Source organism: Theobroma cacao, chromosome 4 (genome assembly GCF_053813885.1).
Source record: "Theobroma cacao isolate CCN51 chromosome 4, ASM5381388v1, whole genome shotgun sequence".
NCBI lineage: Eukaryota > Viridiplantae > Streptophyta > Magnoliopsida > Malvales > Malvaceae > Theobroma > Theobroma cacao.
In genome coordinates this window covers 39877633-39899542 of record NC_142642.1, presented here as the reverse complement: position 1 = coordinate 39899542, position 21910 = coordinate 39877633, and the positions used below count along the sequence as shown (strand labels likewise).

The 21910-nt window shown below is 34.8% G+C and overlaps 3 protein-coding genes across 4 annotated transcripts; 1 reads left to right on the top strand and 2 right to left on the bottom strand.

Annotated features, from left to right (window-relative positions):
• Nucleotides 1-6095: 6095 nt before the first annotated feature.
• Nucleotides 6096-7081, top strand: LOC18603533 (DUF581 family protein, putative (DUF581)). Its single transcript, XM_007035572.3, has 2 exons — nucleotides 6096-6484; nucleotides 6685-7081. The coding sequence occupies exons 1-2, from the start codon at nucleotides 6246-6248 to the stop codon at nucleotides 6881-6883; spliced, it is 438 nt and encodes a 145-aa protein (XP_007035634.1). The 5' UTR covers nucleotides 6096-6245; the 3' UTR covers nucleotides 6884-7081.
• A 2977-nt stretch (nucleotides 7082-10058) lies between these two features.
• On the bottom strand, nucleotides 10059-14186 carry LOC18603532 (Dynein light chain type 1 family protein). The gene is made up of 3 exons (XM_018118667.2): nucleotides 13812-14186; nucleotides 13534-13639; nucleotides 10059-10367 (listed from the first exon to the last, which is right to left on the bottom strand). The coding sequence occupies exons 1-3, from the start codon at nucleotides 13995-13997 to the stop codon at nucleotides 10285-10287; spliced, it is 375 nt and encodes a 124-aa protein (XP_017974156.1). The 5' UTR covers nucleotides 13998-14186; the 3' UTR covers nucleotides 10059-10284.
• Nucleotides 14187-14843: 657 nt separating this feature from the next.
• On the bottom strand, nucleotides 14844-21701 carry LOC18603531 (fanconi anemia group I-like protein). Of its 2 annotated transcripts, none has more exons than XM_018120399.2 (13): nucleotides 20642-21701; nucleotides 19998-20079; nucleotides 19705-19896; nucleotides 19189-19253; nucleotides 18957-19116; nucleotides 18460-18705; nucleotides 18247-18363; nucleotides 17824-18018; nucleotides 17604-17685; nucleotides 16491-17416; nucleotides 15910-16408; nucleotides 15638-15828; nucleotides 14844-15567 (listed from the first exon to the last, which is right to left on the bottom strand). In XM_018120399.2, the coding sequence occupies exons 1-13, from the start codon at nucleotides 21667-21669 to the stop codon at nucleotides 15118-15120; spliced, it is 4233 nt and encodes a 1410-aa protein (XP_017975888.2). In that variant the 5' UTR covers nucleotides 21670-21701; the 3' UTR covers nucleotides 14844-15117. The 2 variants fall into 2 exon arrangements, with proteins under 2 accessions (XP_017975888.2, XP_017975890.2); XM_018120401.2 differs by having other exon boundaries at nucleotides 17824-18015.
• Nucleotides 21702-21910: the final 209 nt, after the last annotated feature.

Sequence of the window (21910 nt, the reverse complement as noted above, 5' to 3'; positions counted from 1 at the left end):
TTGCTTCAGATGGGATAGTTGCTGCCTTGTGCAACATGGTAAAAAGGGTATATGCTCTCTCACTGTAAGAGGCTTCCACGACCCCTAAACTGATAAACCACTTCGTAAACAAAACTGAAAGTGACGGCTTACTCCCCTTTTGCTTTCTGTCCCCCTGATGCAACAGACTACGTTGTTGTTGTTTTATCCTTTATTCTCCCCGGTGTTAGTGCTAGTGTGCTTTCATCAAAAAGTAAAAATGGAAAGTGAGGTCTCACTGACCCCAAAAAGGACGAAAATCAGGGCCTTGATGGTGATTTTTTCCTTCCAATCTAGTACAGTTTTTAGCGATAGTTGACCCCATACTTTCATCTTTTGGTACAAAACTAATTGCAATTTAAGGAGATCAAAAACTATATCTTCTTAACTTTCTCAAGCCTCTTTGCAGGACTCTCTGCGACTATAGCAAAGAGTTATAAACTTTTTTTTTTAGAGACTTGATCAGATTCGACCATGGATTGAATTTCAAATATTGTACTTATCTTTAATTAATTGGTAATGACTTCAAATTATCTTTATCATTATGATATTACAGCACTCTATCATGTCCCATAGATTACATGAATTTAACTATTCTTTTAAGACAATTGCTCCATATTATGTCATACTACAATGACATACTGCCCATTGTATCCATTGACTAGTCTTTCATCTCACAAATTTTGAAAAGTAAAACAAGTGCGGCAGAAAAGGAACAAAGGAATTGGAATTGGGTTGGGCCAGGTGCAGAATTGCTTGAGGGCTTGGGCAAGAAACCACTGCTTTGGATACTCACTGAAAGCATTCATGGGCCTTAAAAGCCCATTAATAAATGGGCTTACCTTTGTGGTCCATTAATCTACATTGACATTTTGGGCTATACTTAATCAAGAAATGGGCTCATCCAACAAATTAATTAAAGTTTAAGGTTAGAGTTTATCGTGTGCTTATCTCCGAAAAATTGATAAAATTTATCTTTACTGAAAAAAAAAAAGGAAAACAGAAGTTGATGTGGATTTGCACATTTAAAGATTTATTAGCTACATTACAAGATGTTATTTCAACAATGGAGGAAGATAAAACATCAAATCAAGGGAATCCTTCTTTTTATTTTTGGAAATGGGAATAATCATTTAAAGATTAAATTAAGGGAATTCTCTTGTCAAAGATTAAATTAAAGTTATTCTTGAATCTTTACCTAACAATTTATAGTTTTACAAGGGAAAAAAAGTAATTATTTAATATGATGCATCAAATTAACACTAGCTTCTATTGTTCTCTTAATTAAATTTCATAAAGGATAATTTTTTTGAATAACTCTTTTGTAGTTGCTATTGTTTTAGATTTGCCTATATATAGGTTAATTCATCCTTATATTTCTGATATTTCGATTAATGATTTTAAGTACGTTTACTTATGATGGTTCTGGAATTCATAAATACGATCCGATTGACCCATTTAAGTAATTAGTGAATTCGAAATTTGAGAGACATAAACTGAAATTTATAAGATAAAAAAATAATAAAATGTTTATGCATTAATGGATAGATTAAAGCCTTGTCTCATGATTTACATGGGGTTTATACAAACCTTTTTTTTTTTTCTTATTTTAAAGGCACTAGCACCTTCTTTAGGATTCATAAATCCCAATGGAATTGATTCCATGTAGTGAATCACAAAGTTAATCAACCCTAATTATTAATCTTTATATGGTACTTTATTTCTTGAAAAATGCCCCCAACAACCCTAATTATTTATCTTTTTCTTTCTCAAACATCTCCATCACTTTTTTTTTTTTTTAAGTTTGTTCCCAAATCCCCATCTTTATGTTCCTTTTTAGTTCCAACGCAAGTATCTTAGACAATTTCTTGCCAAGTCGCCATCACCCCAAGGACTTGTTTGTTTCTTCTCTTGTTTGCTTTGCTTCAAACCCTATTACAAAAGATTGAATGCAATTAAGAATTACATGCAATGCATTATCAATGTACATATACAGCGTCGAACCGAAGGTGGTGACGAGAGTTAACAGTCACCAACCCTCAAATTTTAATTTTTTTTTTAAATCAAATCATTAATAAGATTCATGACTTTTTATAATTATCTTTTAATCATTTTTTATGTAGAATTTTGAATCTGTCACTATACATATACACACTATCACTTAAACATTCAAAAAAAAATTTAATTTTTAATTTTATATATTAATAAAATAATAATGTCTCAAATATAAACTCGAATTTAAAACGATCCGTGTTGTCCACTGGGACAAGTCATGTCAACTTCAAGAATGGGCCATGGTTCCATTGATTTGGTTTCTGCCATGGGAGCCCCCACGCTCTATCATTCTCAAGCATGCAAACGAGGCCCGAAAGCGCTTCCATGATTCAATCCCTCCAAGCAAAATTGTCAATCAAGGATGGGACCCGACTGACTTTGTTAGTTGCAAGTAAAAAATTTGGACCTCCAAGGCAAACAATTCCATTTGTTTCCCCTTTGTCTTATTTTGAAAGTGAATTAATAATAAATAAATAAATAAATTCCCCCATTGTTTTCCCTTTGTCTTATCTTTTAAGTGCATGAATGGAAATATAACAAATAAATAAATAATAATAAAGAAATAGTACATAGTAACAGTTCTCTTTCTCATCTTAAAGTGCATGAATGAAGCTAAATATTCAAAAAAAAAAAAAAAGAAAGAGAGAATCATGTTATATTATTGGAATTTTTAAAAGCAAGAATGAAATATTTGGTAGACTTGGCATTATGCTTATTTTGTCATTATCATGCTTATAAATTTATCTTTATTATTATATATAAATCTAAAATATTTGAGTAGATTTCTTTACATGGTCACTTTATTCATTGAACTTCAATTTATCCTAATTTGATCATTGACTTTTTAAATCGTGCCCAATATAGTTAGCTTTAAACAAAATCGATTGAAATTAACGATGAAATAATGATATAGTAATTATTCAAATAGTTATGTTATTTAAAAAATTATTTTTTTCCCATTCTTTTCCTAGATTTTTCATTTTAACAAAATCGAGAAACAAAAAAAAAACAAATCACAAAAATAAATTAACATAAAATTTTCTAAATGACATGATTGTTCAATCGGCTGTTATTATATTACTATTTTATAATTTATTTAGATGAAATCCTTTATGATATAGATTTTAAAAATTTAATAATTAAACTGAGACAAATTAAAGTTTGGGGACATAAATTTAATGACTATCTATGAAATTTAATCATTTATACCTTTCTTTATGAAAATTAGTCTTGGAACTTAAAACCAGCAACAAGTAGTTGTTGGGGGTGATTGATTGTTTTCTCATAGTATATTTATAATCATTAAATCAAATGGTACAAAGCAAGTCAAACAAATGTTACGAGGATCCTATGAATGTTTATGATTCATTAATTTCATTTATGTACCTACCATTATTTGTTGGATTAAATGTAGGCAATGGCCTACCAATTTAATGAAGGTAAAGAGATTTATAGGATTTTATCTTCCTTTTTGCCTGGAATAATCTAAAGTTTATGTTTCAACTGTCAATATATTTGTTTTGGTTTAATCTGTTATAAAAAATAATAATTTCCTCGATAAGTTAATCCCTTTTCAAAATCCTAAAATTCTAATTTTTTGTCTAATTACACTCACATATATTTTTGTTATTTTTTTGCTTTTGTGAAAATTAAAATCAGAATTTTGATTTTGTTGTATTTTGTATTAATATTTAATTTTTTTATGAAATATTTAATGCTTTTTAATGTATAAAATTAATAAAAAAATTGTGAAAATTAAATTTATAATATAAAGAAGTAAAAATGTTAGATATTTATTTAATAAGGAAAAAGTAATCAGAAGGATTAATTAAGAGCATTAATAATTGATGACAATAAGATTAATTACGGCGGGACAGGTGGCAGGCCGTGCCATTCTGTAGGGGCGCCGGCTTTTTCGTAAAGAATCTCTGTACTGCCAAAACCCCCAAAGAAATTAAAAAAAATAATGATGAGATCGGACGGTGGAGATTAGGCTGTAGCAACATCCAACGGCTTGACACGTCTTTCTGTTCCTAAATAGTACCCACCTGGCAAAAAGCAGCCCCATCTTCAGAGCCATAACGCATTAGCGTCCCACAATGCATATCTTTTCTTCACTTTTTTCAAACTTACTTTTTTTCCTCTTTCATTTTGAGAACTCTATCTGTGTGGTGTACATTAAAATTTCATGGCAAATCATATTAAAATTTATTTAATTATTTATTGATATGAGATTTTTTATAAAAAAAATATTAAAATTGAAATAAAATCGAATGAAGATGATTTTCTTTTCTATGTGTATAAGGATCAGATAACGAAAATTTTACACAATTAAATGAAATAAAATATTTATAAATCTCATATTAATAAAAAATCGTAGAGATCTCGACTTTATATAAGTAAAGATCTTCTTTTGAGTTAAAAATATAAATATGTATGTATCTTGACGTTGTATCAATTATTGAAAACAATTAATTATATTAGACAATGGATGATAATCTTTGCAGCAACTAGACATTTATGGAATAATTAATAATTACTCAACCCAAAAAGAAAAAAAAAAAAGAAAAAAGAAAGAAAGAAAGAGTTTGATGTGCATGTATATTAACATTTGTCATTAGCCAATCATGCAAAACTTAAGATAATGCTGTAAATCAATTATTTGATAAGCATATGAAAATGAAAGCATAAGATAGTGCACATATGAGATAGATTTCATAGTTTTCTTGTAGGCAGTTCCTTGTCTAATGTCAAAATAATGTGTTGCTTTTTGATAGGTTTAGGTTTAAAAAATGGATTGGAAAATTTGGAATTCATTGAAAGGCATATGCATGCCATGATTACTTAGGAATATACAAGAAGATTTTTTGCTATAAGCTTATCTTAAAAGCTATCAAATTATCGGGTTTATGATTAATTAATTAATTAAGCTGTCATCAATATTTTAATCCAAAGTTGAATAAATAAATTAAATTAAAGGCATCTCTTTTTTGGCCAGGGAAAATGAAGTGGGGTGGGGAAGATTGGAGAATTTCACCTAGATGGGTATGTTTGAATTGCATATATATATATATATGCTTTGTTCTTTCTTGTCCTACTCCCAAAAATAAATTAAAAAATCACATCATTTGGTAGTTCAGAAAATAAATACTTGAAAGGTAGCCCTTTAATGCTCCTTTCTTGTTTTTGCTAAGTGTTAGTTAATTTTAGGGTTTATCTTGTTGCAATAATTTAGCTAGGCTGTATATATATATATATAGATAGATAGATAGCTTATGGTTCTTCAATGGGCTTTGTTTTCCCTTTTCATTTTCTTTTTTGGTTTTTTTCTCTTGCATAAGAGCATCATTTTTGCAACAATATTAAGCCAAAGCATGGGCTATTGTTGTAAGTTTTAATCCAATTTGAGGTCTTCTTTTTTAATGTTAGGTGATGATATTCTGACACTATCCAAAGCTTTCAATTGTTATTTTCATACGTCTGACTGGGTTTTGTATAGGGTGGGTTTATGTTCATTTTTTTGTTCATTCGGTTCAATTTGAAAATTTCGAATATACAATTAACCCAACCCTCTTTAAAACAAAATAATTGAACTGATCGAATTATTTTGTGACCTTAAAAAGCACTAGGAGGGAGATGATTGCCATGGTCACACTGTTTATCTCGTCCAATGACCAAAGTTTGAGATTCACATGTATGTAAATGCAAATATATTTGACAAAAGCAAAAAATATATATATATATATATTTAACATTATAACAACTTAAAATTAGAAAAAAGGAAAAAAATAGAAACTTAAGTAATAAATAATAAACGTCCAAACAAGCAGAAACAAACAAAATAAGAAAAAAAAAAGAAAAATGAGAAAATGAAATGGAAACTAAAGGGGTGATACGTGGCAGTTAACAAGCACTAGAAGTCAAATCGTTGGCTACGCCAATCGTCCTTGATACTGCTCTCTCTAATAGCAGTGGGGGTCCCACTCAACATCTTCTCCCCCATCTCTCTCTCTATTTATTTTTCTCACAAAATTTCTCCATTAACCAAACACAAACTCCCCTTCCCACCTCCCTCTCTTTCTCCTGAGTCTCCTCCCACTCTCTCCACCACCATATTTCACAGTAAAGAAAGGGGAAAAAATACAGTGAAAAAGAAGAAAGGAGAATGAAAAATGGTGGGATTAAGTGTAGTTTTGGAGAATCAAAAGAGTGGTAGTAATATAATCAGTAAGAAAACTATGTTGATCAACAGAAACAGCAGCAGCAGCGGTAGCAAAGCTTGTTCTTCGAGTTGTGTGTTGTTGTCTGCTCGTACAAATTCTCAGTTAAACTACCCGGTTCCTGCTTTTCTTGAACAATGCTATCTTTGCAAACAGAAACTCTTACCTGGAAAAGACATCTACATGTACAAGTAAGTTTCTTTTTTTCTTTTTTCTTTTCCCAGATCTTTTAGTTCATCCAGCTTTTTTTGCCTTTGACTGTTTCTTGGCAAGACCCAGTTTTTCCTTCTTGCCTTTATGCATGGTTCATGGTATGAACTTTCATGGGTTCTTTCATGTTTTGAAGATTAATGTCTGTAACTGATTAGGGTAGTCTTTCCCTTTTGGTTAGAGGGGACAGTGCTTTTTGTAGCGTGGAGTGTAGGTGCAGGCAAATTTTCATGGACGAAGAAGAGACTTTAAAGAAAGAGAACTGTTCTTTGGCAGCCATGAAACCTTCCGCTTCCTCAGCTTCTTCTCCTTCTTCAGCTTCTTCAGCTTCTCGCCACCGCAAAGCTGCAAGAAACCGAGCGGGTGGTTTCGCTTATTGATAGACCAAAACAAAAAAAAAAAAAAAGCCAAGAACTGGAAAAATGGATTTTTCATTTTTTTTTTATTTTTGTTTTACTCCTTTGTTTATTTGTTTCTTTTCAACTGTATTTTCCAGTTTACCCTTGGCTAATTTTGTAATGACAATCCTGTCCTCTATCGTTTTGATTCCATGAATTAAGCCAAAACGCATATATTTATAGACTGTTCTTTAATTTGACGAAGAATAACTTATTAAATAAAAAAACAATTTTTAATATAGAATTAAATGTTAAAAGAGAACAAATCTATGGGAGCCCATGGTTTGGATTATCCCCTTCATTGACCTAAAAAAAAGACAAAAAATGGGGATTAGAGGGAGTTTTAATGACGGTTAAGGGCATTTACGGTACTTTAAATAACGTGCAAATCCTGCTTAAATTTTAACCACTAGATTTAATTTCTGATTAAAAAAATTAATAGTAGCAGTAGCAGATTTTGAAGAGTTTTAAGGCTCATAAGAGTTATCGTTTTTTATGGGGACGATAGAATAGTGTTTCTTTGTTGCCTTCCAAAACGACAAGGTTTCATTAAATACTGTTCCAATCTGACGCTTTAGTTTTTATTGTGGAGGGAATGAAGGAATTAGTAGTTTCTTTTGGAGAGAAGAACAATGTTTATGGTCCCCATAAGAAGATACTAGTTGCCATTAAGGATCATTAATTTTGTGTATTTTTCTTTCAAGCCCTCTTCCAAATTTTGTATTCTGAATTGTGTATTTTATGATATTCTCAATGATTTAATAAAAATTCAAGTTCAAGTACCATTGACGTAATAACTTTTTGACTTTTAATCGTGTAATTTTCAAAAATTAAATTCAAGTTGGTAATAGCAATCGAGGTAAATTTTTATATAAATCTTAATAATCAAGATCTTAGCAGCATAATCTACATCAGACTGCTCAAGTTTTGATATCAATTATAACGGTTTAAATTCAAATATCACCAACTCAATAATTTTTTAACTTTAAATAAAATGATTTTTAAAAATTTAAACTCAAATTAATAACAGTGATTGATTGATGTTAATAATCATAGTTATATAATAATAAAATTATATTGATTTAATCTATACTCTTGTATGTATAATTACTATAATTATTTTCTCTGTTTTCTTTTCTCTCTCTCTATTTGTCGGTTTATTTTCTAATGGAAAGAAAAGTGTTTGTTTTTGGGAGCCTTTGTCTGCTTGCAGCAAAACAGCAAAGCTGCCCCCCTCATTGAGCTTGGATTTAATTCATGGGTGCCCACTGTATTTTTCATCAGGGCAAAATTTTTAGTACAGGTGACAGGTAGGATGTGTTTTTTATGACACGTAACACTTCTCAATTGGGGCATATTTTAAGAATTTATGTTACTCTGTAAAATTATTTAGAATAATAATTGTCAGCAGCAGAAGCAACAGGAGGTGATGCTTGAATTAATATGTGAAATCTTAAATGGTGGAAGACACTGATGGCAGAGTGCCATTAAATAAAAAGTTATGAATTCAGTAAGCTTTAGGAACAATTCAGTGGAAGGATGAACAAATTGATTATGTAGATAGCAATTATTTAATTTTATTCGAGCAATTTAATCTACGATTTAAAATTTGAGCCATCAGTCAATTTTCGGATGACATTTCATTGCGAATCAAAAAAGGGTTTTATCTCGTTTTATCAAAATATTTGTCTATGAAGAGATATTATATTGTAAGACTGTACAATACAGAATTACATTGAATACTCTTAACATTTGAATAGTTATGAACTTATGATACATTAATTAATGAATACTTAATTAAGGGTGTGAGAGGGAGGAATCACCTCAGGGATTAGGTGAGTCAGAAAAATTGCATGGAAGGAGTGTGGAGGATGGAGTAATACAAAAAAGGGAACAAGAAGGGAGTCCCAAAGTGTTAGTCCAATAAGGGGAAAGAAAGAAACAAAAGGAGAATAAGATGGGGGGAAATGGTACACAACATTTTGGGGTGAAAATCATTTAATTGGTAAGAAAGTTAGGTGCAAAAGGTTGAATAAGCAAAGAATAAAGAAAAGGGTTAGAGAATTAGGAGCATCGTCCATAGAATCTTATACTTTTCTATGTGCCACTGTCATAATGTCCATGCAGTTTTGATAAAAAAAAAAAATGAAACCCTGGAAAGGAAACCATAAGATGAGAGTGTACTAGTTTGGAATAAATATATATGGTTTGCCACTGACTTGTCTTTATGCTCTCTGCTACAGTCCACAAGATCTTCCCCTGGAAAGGGACAGTTAGTTCCTTTGGCTTTTCTTTTTTTTTTCTCCCATCTTTTGTCCCTAAAAAGGCACAAAAATCATTCAATCGTAGTGGCAACTTCATGTGTTCAAACATGGTTTGGTATGTTGGGTGGAAGGTGAACTAGAAATTGGTCTGGGTTTAAGTACGTAGATTTTGGGGCATCAGCGATTGTGCAAAGTCGTCTGGCCATTGAAGAAGAGAAAAAGGGCAGGGTGGAACTGGGAGGCTGAAAGAGAGACTCGAGTCATATTGCAGAGATCATGTTGGGATTTTCTACAGGCTAATCCAATAGGAAAAACCCAAAGTGGGGGAGAGGTTTTGTTTAATAGAGAGTGGTTGGTTAAAGGGTTGTCAGAAAGGTTTTTTCTTGTTTACACCAATCAATGGGCCTTTGCCAAGGTGAGAAAATTGAGACTGAGGATTTCACCGAATTTCATCTGTTGTTGTTGGTGAGCTCCAGAGTGATGTGAGTGAAGAAGCAGTGAGGAGGAACTCTTTGATTTTTTGACACGGTTCAGCCATGCAATGACTGACTGAAACTTGTTTCTCCACTCTCTAGTTTTGTGCCAAGAGAAAACAAAAACACTGCCTGCTATTACTCACCTGTCACTTGATTTCATCTCAGCAGGTGGCATCAGAAAAACCCAGGTTTCTCCTCTCAATTTGGAAGGCATTTAAATATGAAACTGTCTGGGTCACAAGCTTATGTGTTTAGCAAAATGTATCTGACTCCTTCATGCCTTCAGCACAGCCAGAAACCACCGGTAGCAGATCACTTTGAATGATAAAAAGTACACATTCTCAGGTTATAGCGCAGGGAAATGCTCCCTTTGTTCACTGGAAAACGGAATCTTAACCGAAAAAAGAGACTAAGTAATTAGTGAGCAACCTAAGTGAAACCAATAAGCAAATGACTGCAGTTGACATCCCTGGTTCAAACCCAGTTTAGGTTGTAATAAAATATACAAGTTAGGCACAAGAATTTTGGGACACAGAGGATTCACATACAAGCAGGTTTTAATTAATACATACAGTTGCTAAGTATAACAGCATAAGTAAAGGCCTCTCATGAATCACCACTCTTCATCCATGTAACAACATGATTAGCCAGATTTGAAGAGCAAAACTGCTTTCTGATCTAAATAGAAATAAACAAAGTGGTTTGTCTCATGAGTGACGTATGAACCTGCACCAAAATACAAGAAACGGATATTAATGCAACATAATACTGACCAGAGGATTGCAAAGGTAGCAAAGACCAAAAGGCAGTTCCATCTAAAACCAGTTCAAGACCTGAAAACTGGATGGAAATTTTCATGAAACATAGAAACCCAAATGAAAAGGTTCTTATCTATGTACATAGAACAAGCATTACAACTGCAAATGCACTTTATGGATGTACATTACTGAGTACCGATTACAGCAAAAAAGCCTAGGTACAGAACACTGAAAAGATTAACGGACCCAATAACTGAGAAAGTATGACGCTACCAGCACAAGTTTAGGAATATTGGTAATTTATCTAGGTTGTGTCCATTAGAGAATCAGTATGAGGACTACAAATATTTAGCAGACATCCACAAAATCTGGAATGAGCAAGGCTCCATGCTCCAAAGAGAATATGATTTGGTTTAGCTACCAATGCATTCCTAAGATTGTAGGAAACAACATTAGGTGATATTTAAGAACTATAGCTACCTCTTTCAAAATGATAGTGCTATTATTTCTCAACCAGAGAACATGTCCACAGAAAAATAGCTGATGAAGAGGGTGAATGCTAAAATAGCTTGTACTCATACTAAATGGATCTTTTTTCCCAATTTAAAGAAAAACTAAAACATTGTGTTGCAAGGACAAACTAAAATGAAATAGTGCGACATAGCCCATAGATCTAACTGCAATCTAAATATAGGACATAGTGATTTAGAAAATATGTGCAAAGGACAGCAAAGCTTAATTCTAACATATAACTTTTACTGCAATTTAAATCTAGGACATGGTGATTAAAAAAAATGTATGCAATATACATTTCACTTATATAATGTGCTTTTTTTGTCAGTAACGAGCATCTGATCCATAATACAAGTAAATAGTTGGTTAATGAACCTAAAAGCTGTAGTCACAGACTGAGGGCAATTAAAACTCATAGAAGTCAGAACACAAACCAATTTATTTTGTCCAATGGTTAAGCAGCTAATGATATATTTCACAGAAGTTATGGCCATGCATCTATAGTCATCAGGTAAATACCAACATAACTACAACGATAGCAAATAGAGTTAGGTATAATTAGTGCTGTGCAAAGGCGGTTGCGGGTCGGTTTTCGCCAAAACCGATAAAAAATTTCAACCAAATTAACCAACCGAGCCGCACCTCCCCCAAAATCGGTTTCGGTCGGTTTTTGGGATGGTCAATTCGGTTGGTTTCAGTGCGGTATGAGACGGCTGCTGGCTTAGGGTTCAACTTGAGAGGCGGAAAGGGAAAGGAGAAAATAGGGGGGGTCGGGTCATCGAGGGAAAGGGAGAAAATATGAGAGCTGCAGTCTGCAGAGTTGGTTTAGGGTCTTTTGAGGAAAATTTAACGCTTTTACCTTTATGGGGCGGAAGGGAAGCGTTTAATGAAGGGTATTTTTGTACTTTCACCCTCAATGAAAACCAAAGCCAATCACTGGCCGGTTATTAGGTCGATTCGAGGGGAAAGGAGTCCCCCCTGAGGGCCGAGCCAAACAGCCAACGAGGTCAATCGGCATGACTGACGATTGCAATCGGTTGTAACCATCGGTTACAAAAACCGACGGTTGCGGTCGGTTGCTCGGTTGCAACCGACCGCTGCACACCCCTAGGTATAATTAGAGTCAAATTCAGCATTCAAACTTTACTAAAAAATTAGATAAAAAAGTTTCCTTCCACATTTCCATTTTTAGGACTCAAACTTTTTTCTTTGGTACCTACGGAGGTCCATTGCTCTTGGATTATTCAAAGGGATGCAACCTATTCCATCCCATGAATCCCATCTCCCTCCCCCTAGGGGTGTGCAGCGGTCGGTTGCAATCAAGCAACCGACCGCAACTGTCGGTTTTTGTAACCGACGGTTACTCGGCCCTTGGGGGACTCTTCCCCCCCGAACCGACCGAATAACCGACCGGTGATTGGCTTTGATTTTCATTAAGGGTGAAAGTACAAAAATGTTCTTCATTAAACACCCCCTTACGCCCCCATAAGGGTAAAATCTCCCTCAAAAGACCTTAAACCAGCTCTGAAGACTGCAGCTCTCATGTTTTCTCCCTTTCCCCCGACGGCCCAAACCCCCTATTTTCTCCTTTCCCTTTCCACCTCTCCAGCTAAACCCTAAGCCAGCAGCCGTCTCATGCCGCACCGAAACCGACCAAATCGACCATCCCAAAAACCGACCGAAACCGATTTTGGGGGGGTGCGGTTTGGTAGGTTAATTTGGTTGAAATTTTTTGTCAGTTTTGGGAAAAACTGAACCGAAACTGGCCTGCAACCGCCTTTGCACAGCCCTACCTCCCCCCCCCCCCCCCCCCCCTAAATCTGAAATTTTGAGCTTGAGACCTCTAAGCTGAAAGTTCCAAGTTCTAATCACTTGCTTAATCAATAGAAAAACATATAGTATAACATGTGATACACAAAATGAAAATGGAGGTGCATTCTTAATGCCATCAACTAAATGAAAACAAAATCAGTAACATGGCTGTTGCAGGTATCAAATATGTAATTAAGCACATTGATGAAGTACTGTATATTAGCCAATCTGACTAGATCCAAGCATAATTAATGCCCAGACTCACACCCTTATGAAATCCTCTATGAAATTAAGTAAGATAATGAAAAATAAGAGCAATATACATGTAAACAGTATGAACTGCACAAGAGTTAGCGTAAAGAATTTTTTAAAGTGAAGTCACTCAAGCTATGATCCTTGATCAAACATAAAAGTTATTATAAATAGTCATTCCTAGAATAACCAGATAAAGTTTGAGACCTAAAGATGGAGTTGTCCCTTTTATCAAAAGCAATAAATCCAGTACAGGTATTTGTTGATCTTAATCCAGAAATTCCATAACAATGGAAAACCTATGTTTACATTACCAACTCTAAACACAGAAGGTCTAAGATTAACACAATCCAATCTAACATCTCTAGCATTTATGATATCTAATGTACATGTAATTTACATCTCATTTAAGCCTAGATCTACTATGATTTCAACTAAAACAACATCATTACTTAAAAGAAATTAATTTGCAGAGAATACGTTCCATAAAAATTGTATTTCTGATACCAAAATTACTAGAGCATAAATATATCAAATCTAAATGGAAATTGGGTTACCAAAATTGCGACCAACGATGCAATGCCAAGTGGGACCATGTCTCTTATCGAATTCTTTCTTTATGTGCTCTGCTACATCTTTCTCTACATTGTTCTTCTCAAATGCCTAATCAAAACCCCAGAGCAAAAACCACTCAAAGTCAACAAATTTACAAAGTTACCAACAATCCAAGACCAAATGAACAAGACCCAGAAACGAAATCGAATCATAAACCGTTAAAAACAACACCGAATCGAGTAAAAATGGAAGCTTTAAAGTAAAGAGAAAGAGAGCTAACAGAGATGGCTATATCGACAGCTTCTTTTTGCATGTCATCTTTCATGTCGGCGCTTTTGATGATGACTTTCTTTCCCGTTGCAGCAGCCGATGCCGTAGTAGTCACGGGAGATGGCTTCCGGTCGTCGGTTGTCGGTTTCACCGTCAGAGCTCCGGTGATGCTTCTCTTTGCTTCTTCAGTGCTCATTTTTTCTTGTTTAATTTGGTAAAAAAAATAAGAAGACAAAGAAGTCTTCTGTTTTCCGTTTTTCAAAATTCCCAGAGCCAAAGAGAAGAGAGAAGAGAGAAGAGAGAAGAGAGAACCCAAAGAGAAAACTCACTTTCTCTCTCTCTTTCCTGTTTGCAATGGTGGGTGGTCACTCTATGTAAATTGTACTGTTAGTTGATTTTTTTTCTTTTATTTTAATGGTATTTTTAAATTACTTTTTCCCAATTTTTTGCCCTTTTTCTCTTAACTTTTTGGAGTATGGGAAAATGGTTCTGTCAGGTGAAATTTTAGTGAATGGATGTGACTCTGTTCTTTGATCTGTGAGCAGTCTACTCAAATTTTATGATCGTCTTTAATGGCTTTTTCAATATTAAAATTAGCTTTAAATTGATTTAACTCCTTGACCCCATTAAACATATTTCATTAAATAAACCTGTGTCACTATCTAATATTTTCAACCCAAAACATATATATTAAGTGGAAAAATATTATTATTTATAAATTTTAAATTTATTTCTTTAATCTATAAAAAAATGAAACTTATCTTAATCTAAATCTAATTAAATTTTAATATCTCTCATGAGATTCCTCATAAAAAAAAATTGAATATATTTTTTACTATTTATCACGATTTAATATTCTTAACTCAAAATTATATCTTTTGAGTGAAAATTATAAACTTAAAATTATCTTATTTTTAATTGATGTACAATATGTGACATTAAAAAAATTATTATAAAATCACTCTTCAGGCTTCAAAAAATTATTATAAAAATTACTCTTCAGTCTTCATATTACCTACAAAGAAAAAGTAACACATAAGAATAGGCACCAACACAAATATGATATACCCAATTTAGAAGGGTATAATGAGTGAGGGTCAAAATTGAAAAGCCAAACTCATTAGGCTAAATCTGGATGTCGGTTTTGACTGACCTTTTGCCCCCCATCATACACGTTTCTCCTCTCAAGTACCATTCATTCACAAACTACTGTTTCACCTATTTTATTGAATAATTACAACTTTGAAACCACACTTTTTTTGCACACAGTCATCACTTTGCAGGATGCCACATGCCAACTAGGCAACTACCTCCATCTATTCCTGTCCTTCATCTTCAGAGTCATGCACAATTCTACTCCTTTTGACCCTTTTGACAGTGGGAACAGAAGCTCTATCTTCAGCATCAGATTCAGACTCCTCTTCAGCTAAAGGACTGCCAGATTGAGGTGACAGCACTTTCTCTGATCCATTTCCTTCATCATCTTCAGAATCACTGCATGATTCATTTCCATCTGCAGCAGAGTTGTTGGGATTAGGGTCATGGTTTGGGGGATCTTCTCTGGGAACAGTTATTGGGTCCAATATTTTGAAGTCCCTTGAAGTGCTACGCTTGGCATGCTTCAGTAAGTTGACCTTGGTTGCCTTGCTAAGTCGAATGAGATGTTTCTCGTAATCTTCTATCTGGAATATTAGGTCTGGGATGCATTTATTCTCCCTCTTGATCTTGTTTATGATGCCCTTGCTATTAGTATTTTCTTGTTGAGCCTGCAAGTTATTTAAAATTAAAAATGCAACTGCATAAAGGGCAAAATGCCAAGAAGATTCAGGTCCATACTTGTTGCATCTCTGCCACAAAGTTATACAGTGGATTGGTTAGCCGCTTGCAGGTTAGCTCCACGAGCTTCTGGAATTGAAGGCTTGGTAAAGGCTGCTTGTGACCTTTTGGAGCAATCCTGAGCTTTGACATTTGAGCTAAATGCTTGTAAAACCTTGCTGTCAATCTAAGAAAATGCTCTGCTTGACTATCTGTATCAAACAATGTCGTAAGTTCCAGTTAAAATAAGAGAAAGATTGAGGTTTAGACGTTTATGCAAAGTGCCTACTTACCCTTGAGGCTCATCAAAACAAAGGAAGATAACACTTCAACAACTGCTTTGACCCTCGAGTAAAGATTTTCCTCAAACACCAACCCAGAATTATGTTCTCCATTCTGGTTAAGATGAGTGCTTTTCTGAGCTACTTGTGAAGCTGCCTTTAATTTTTTAGTTGCCCAGTCCATGTCCACAATGACAGCGTCAGTTATTTGTAGTAGACAAGAAGCTACAGCAGTGGTTGTTGACTGGTTTATCAGAAGGTATTCAGATACTTGCGATGAGTCACTACTGTTAGATCCGATGAATTTTAATAGCTCCTTTAACATGTCTTGAGCCACATGTAAATCAGTTGGAGGTGAGCTTAAACTGATGGCAAGTCTAACCATGCTTTTAGCAATGTTGGAGTCTGTTGTGTTGCTGGTTTTGCAAATATGAATAGCCCAGGCTGCATGAGAGTTCCTCCACTTGCAGGGCAATTTGTGCCCAATCATCAACATGATACCACAAAGAACCTGAAAATTAAAGAATTACACTTAGATTGCTTTTATTCCTAAAAGTTACGGTAGTTTAACCAAAGGAAATAATCATATATACCTCAATATTGCGAAAAGCTGATACTTTCATGAGCTCAGAGAGCATCGGCTTCAAAAATTTCAGAATGAACAACTCTTTGTTTCTTATATCTCGGTCATCAATTTCAGAGGCCAAAACACATTCATCATGCAAACCAGCATTTTCAAGTTGGGGAACTGACAACAGATTTTCAAGCAAGCCAGTCAAACGGGAGCTGCACAAACTGATTGTTATCATTTCCTTCAAGCAAAGTAATGCTAGATGGAGATGTTCCTTTCTCTCTTCAACATCTTTCTTTGCCTTGCTTTCTTTCTTCTTCTGACTAGTTGCAACATTGGACCCTGATTTGAGCGAGAGAGTTAAACTCAGCAATTGGGACCCCAGCATATTGATATCCCCATATATCAATTTCTTCAAGGGATCTTCATTTCCCACAAGGGCTGAAGATTTTATATTATGAAGAGAAGCATTCAAAGCGAACGAAACAATCTTAAAACAACTTTTCGATGCTTTGCCCAAGGATGACTGGCTATGACTCTGTGAAGTTGCTTCACTGTTAGAGCTTTCACTACTGTATAGCTTCAATGCTATTTGCAATAGTTGATAGATGCTTGAAGTTGCCAAGAAAGGAATATGCTCTTGAATCAATTTGGTGTTGCCTGAGTCAATGTTATCTGGTGTCTGAGTCAATGTAGCACGTAAATTCACTTTTTTGGTAACATTGCTTCTTGAAGTACATGTATCCTTTGACAATGAGTCATGAAGGCCAACAAACTCTATAAGCTCCTTCTCAAGTTCGACCTTCTTTTGATCTGTTGCTTTCTCCAAATCCATAGCAATGGTATTCATTAGCACCTCTTCAATTCCTGACAAAATTAATGCACAACATTTTCTTTTCTCTTCATGAACAACTGTGGAGCTTGCATCGTGAGTTTGACCAAGAATTTCTGTTTCAATATGAAGACAACAGAAACTAGTAACAGGCAGAGGCAGGAACCTAATTCAATAAATTGTAGAAATTAAACTACTGCATGATTCAGAAGTCTTCTTTTCTTCTCTTTATATAGATCTTTTGCTTTCTTAATGTTCTGATAGAAATATACAAACAATATAAAATGTAGATAAAATCCAAACCTTCCAAATTTGCATTCCTTAGAAACTTCCGAATCTTCAATAAAGCACTGGAAAACACCTCACTAGACAAGTTCCTACCATCCTGCGGTAGTTTCAGATTTATGGTGTGAGTGAGACCTCATATGTTACCAATATGACTGTTAGATAAAGGATTCATATATCATCTTCAATACCATGGATTAGATTTTTTATTTTTAATCTTATTCAATGAGGAGAATACCTCGTTCTCTTGTGAAAGGGAGAAACCAAAACATGGCCCGATAGAATCTGAGAGCTGATCAGTTCTTCCATGTGGCTGAAGAAGTAAAATCCAAGAGACGCAAGAAAGAAGACAATCCAGTGGCTCCTGAATAAGTACTTTGCCACTTTCTGACTTAATACAACAGCTGACTCCAAGTTGGACATCTTCATCCTGCTGACATAGTAGTTCATGTCAAATTATTAAATGCAGGATTTAATAGCTTATATAACTGCACAAACCAATTCTCTCATATGCAATATGTACATGAAAAACAGTCTGCGTTCTCCTGTCAAAACAATGGCATGGTAAAATCAAATGTAAGATAATGAAAGCTCAGTGTGTGAAAATTCAGGATTACTACAAACTTTAAAATAAAGCTATTTTGAAGCTTTCAGTAACTACCTCTTTAAAAAACTGGAGAAAATGAGGCAATAGAAAATCAAAGACAAGCCCTCCAATTGATGGATTTACTAAAATGAGCTTCACCAGTCCTTGATACACGACTTCCTTGACCTTTGCCTAAATAAGCAATTTCACACCAATTAGAAATGCCGTTGTAAAGGAACAAAAGAAGGATACAAAAATCAGTAGCACTAAAATGACCAAAAAAAAAACCTGTTGATGAAAACATCTCTGCAGCAAAGCACTCAATTCCTGAAAGAGACCTTCCCCCATGCTGCAGGGTATATCAGCTTGTTGACTGCAGCTGGCTTGGCTTGATGAGTCTTGGAAAGAAAACAAGCCATCCCTCTTAGGTTGCTTCTCTGCCAGTATAAGATCAATAATAGAATTTGTTGCTGCAACACGAACTGTATCTTCTCTTCTGAACATAGCCTTGCGGACAACCAAAATAGTGTAATCCTGAAATGTCAGAATAAACAATTAAACAAAAGCATCAAAGAATGAGGCAAATCTTTCACCTAGAGATCCAAGATTGATCTTTGGGGTCACAGATCACTAATCAGAAACTGAAACACAAGTAATAGATTTATGTAATGTCAGTTAGATTTCTCTATTATAAAAAAATTTTGTTTCATTTATCCACTACTGATTTATGTGAAGTTAAAGGCTAAAGCGCCTTTGCCCATTATATTGAGCATGAGAATGTTTACCTGAAGATCACGACTGAATCTGATGAGAGGTAATAGAGCACTAACAAGATAAGAGGCAACCTTTCCATCCATGAAAGTGAAATAATCCAACAATTCCTTCAGACGGGGAACGTGTTCCACCATGGGGTAAGGGTAACACTGAATAAGATGACCGAGCAGCCTGCACATCAAAATTAGTGCTATTCATAACCAAAAATTAATAAAAATGAATATTTTATATGTATGCAGTTACCTTATTATTGGCCTACTCTGTTCTGGCTTCAAAGAGAGAATGCGAAACTTGATTTGCTCAATAATCTGTGACAAACCCATTTAATCAATTACTACACCATGCTCATAACAAAGAAAAGAAAACAGTTTCATTTAATGATTTCAAGGGCAGAAGGAAATCATAGTTCCTCATAATTGTAACTAAAAGTCTAAAACTGAGGATATGTTTCAAAACCAAAAGTAAATACAGAAAAGGGCAATAGATCTTTTTTCAAACATTATTCATTTCCTGAAGGCAACTACTTGATGCATTAGCTTCATAAGAGAAAAGGGGTGAGCATCAATGGTGAAAGAACAAACAAGATAACTGCTACAACCATGGAATGTAATATTCACAACCCAACAATTTCCATTAAACTGAAGTTTCATTGTTGAATTCCCCTTTTTTTCATTCTTATCTTATAATATTTCATGGTGAATGTTGGTAGCTTTATTAAAAAAAGTATACATATAATCATGATTGCAGAGTTATACAAACCTCATTTCTTGCCATATCATGAACCTCAAATAGAGTTTTCAGCATCTGAATACCAAGCTCTTCAATGCCCAGGAGACCATTAGAATTGCAGAGTTCTGTGCAGTTTACGTCTCCAACTGACTCCAGCAAGATGAAACCAAACTGAACCATGCTAGGCACCATGTGCTCCCCCCCATAGTTGCTTTCATTCACCTAAAGACCAGCAAAATGATAAATAATGTGAATTTAAGTATCTGATTATGCATGTGGTGGAAATCATCAATCACATCCACTAGGCAAAAGAAGGGAATTACAGCTCTTAACACAGACTTCTCAACGACTTTAACACTCTTCAGATATTCTTCCTTCATATCATCTGGTATCCACTTACAGTCTCTAAACGAATGAAGAAACCACATACATATTAGCATACTATATAAAGGGGAAAAGAGTTGACATACCCTGAACTATAAATGCTAAGCCATGTTAAAGGACAAGTTATGAGGTACACCAGCCCTACTAGAAACTATATATTGCTCAAGCAAATGCAGACTATTGCTACATTTGGAATCTATAACAAGAAGCAGAAACTATCAATGGTAGCAATTGTATTTAGGCTTACCACCAGTAGCACTATCATGAAAATATGAGATCATTGAAATAGATCCATGAATATCAACGTGTAAGCTTTTCCTTTATAAATATTAAGACTAACTATTATATCTCAGTGAAAAGTATTTCAGTTATGGATTTAAATCCTAAGTTTTGAGCTAATTATTAACAGCTAGACAATCCAAAAACAACCCAATTTTAGTTCTTAATAAGAAACAACATTTTGCAAGAATGAATTTTCAGCTAAAAGCACCCAATAAGATCATAAGGACCAGTGGACCATAACTACAATCACAATTTGAAGGTTAAATAAGATAAAGACACCTTAAAAAAAGTAGTTCCTCACTTGGTAAATTTGTAGTCACGGTAAGCAGTAAGCAGTGCTGTTTTCAAAATAGTGATTGAGCTTTCACTGAACCTTCGTACCCTCGACACCGACAATAAAACAGCCACAGTGAAATGATTGAATACTCTAAGATCTGTTTTGACTAACCCCATAACCTCTTTCCCCAAAGAAGGATCCTGCTTGACTGCGAAATTCACATGCAACAAAACAGTCCCTTCAACTTGCCTAACTGTGGAAGTCATTTTCGAACCCAATTGAGACCCAAAAAACCACACAATCCCTTCAATAACCTCCCTTTTATTGAAGCCTTTCGAAGCCAAAACTAACAACTGATAAACAAGTGAAGGCAAGTCCATCAAATCCACATTTTTAATCCCCACGAAAACCTTCTCCAAAAACTCCTTCCCTCGCGATTTATCTAGAAAGCTGAAATCTTTCACGATGGAAACCATTTTAAGCAACGACCCTTTTGACCATTTGGAATCAAGGATCTTATCCAGGACGGAATTGACATAATCCCCACCTTTTTCCTCTGCGTTTCGAATCAACTCGAAACATTGGGGGAAAAGATCGAACAGTTGCGCATCGTCCACTGAAACAACCTCGGATAAAGTTAATACAACCGAATCGATAACCGATTTGAGGTCGTCAAAAGGGACGTGGATTAAAAGGGTGTTGAAAAAACTGATTGTTTTGAGGGAATTCGAGTCGTGGGGAAGCGAAGGGAAGATTTGCGCGTAGGATGAGAGAAGAGAGGAGAGGAGAGAAGAGACAGAAGGGGTTTCGGGTGAGAGGGAAATGAGGGAGAGGAGAGAGATGACGTATTCGGAAACGGCGGAGGACGGAGAAGGAGAAGTGGCGCGTGAGTGGAGGTAAGCGAGGAGGGACTCGTGAGAGTGAGGAGAGCGGAGAAATGGAGGCAGTGAAACGTTGGGTTGGTAGTGGTGGTTGTTGGTGGGACGCTTTTGTTGGGCTAAACACACGATATCGACGTCGTTTAACGGCGGCGGCGATTCCGTGGCGGCCATGGCCGTAATCTGTTGCGTTCTGAGAATCTCTCTCTCTCTCTCTCTCTCTATTCCTTAAGCGGGAATTTGGGGGGTTTTGGCTTTGTATTTTGCGCGGGAAAAGGGTATCTCTGATTTTCCAAAACTTTATATTTTCCCTATTTTAAGTATATATATTTTTATTTGACTAAAATCATAAGATATTCAAGTTTAATTACTACTATAATTGTCCAGTATTATATCTAATATTTTTTCATTTAAC

Bases quoted from the DNA above. Each gene is read 5' to 3' on its own strand.
- LOC18603533 (XM_007035572.3), top strand. From the start codon at position 6,246: ATGGTGGGATTAAGTGTAGTTTTGGAGAATCAAAAGAGTGGTAGTAAT. The intron at 6,485-6,684 runs GTAAGTTTCTTT...CCTTTTGGTTAG, and splicing joins AAAGACATCTACATGTACAA to AGGGGACAGTGCTTTTTGTA.
- LOC18603532 (XM_018118667.2), bottom strand. From the start codon at position 13,997: ATGAGCACTGAAGAAGCAAAGAGAAGCATCACCGGAGCTCTGACGGTG. The intron at 13,640-13,811 runs GTTAGCTCTCTT...GGTTTTGATTAG, and splicing joins CTGTCGATATAGCCATCTCT to GCATTTGAGAAGAACAATGT. The intron at 10,368-13,533 runs GTAACCCAATTT...ATTTTGGTGCAG, and splicing joins CATCGTTGGTCGCAATTTTG to GTTCATACGTCACTCATGAG.
- LOC18603531 (XM_018120399.2), bottom strand. From the start codon at position 21,669: ATGGCCGCCACGGAATCGCCGCCGCCGTTAAACGACGTCGATATCGTG. The intron at 19,117-19,188 runs GTAACTGCATAC...TTTGATGTGCAG, and splicing joins CAGAGTAGGCCAATAATAAG to GCTGCTCGGTCATCTTATTC. The intron at 17,686-17,823 runs GTATTCTCCTCA...AAACTACCGCAG, and splicing joins CCCTTTCACAAGAGAACGAG to GATGGTAGGAACTTGTCTAG.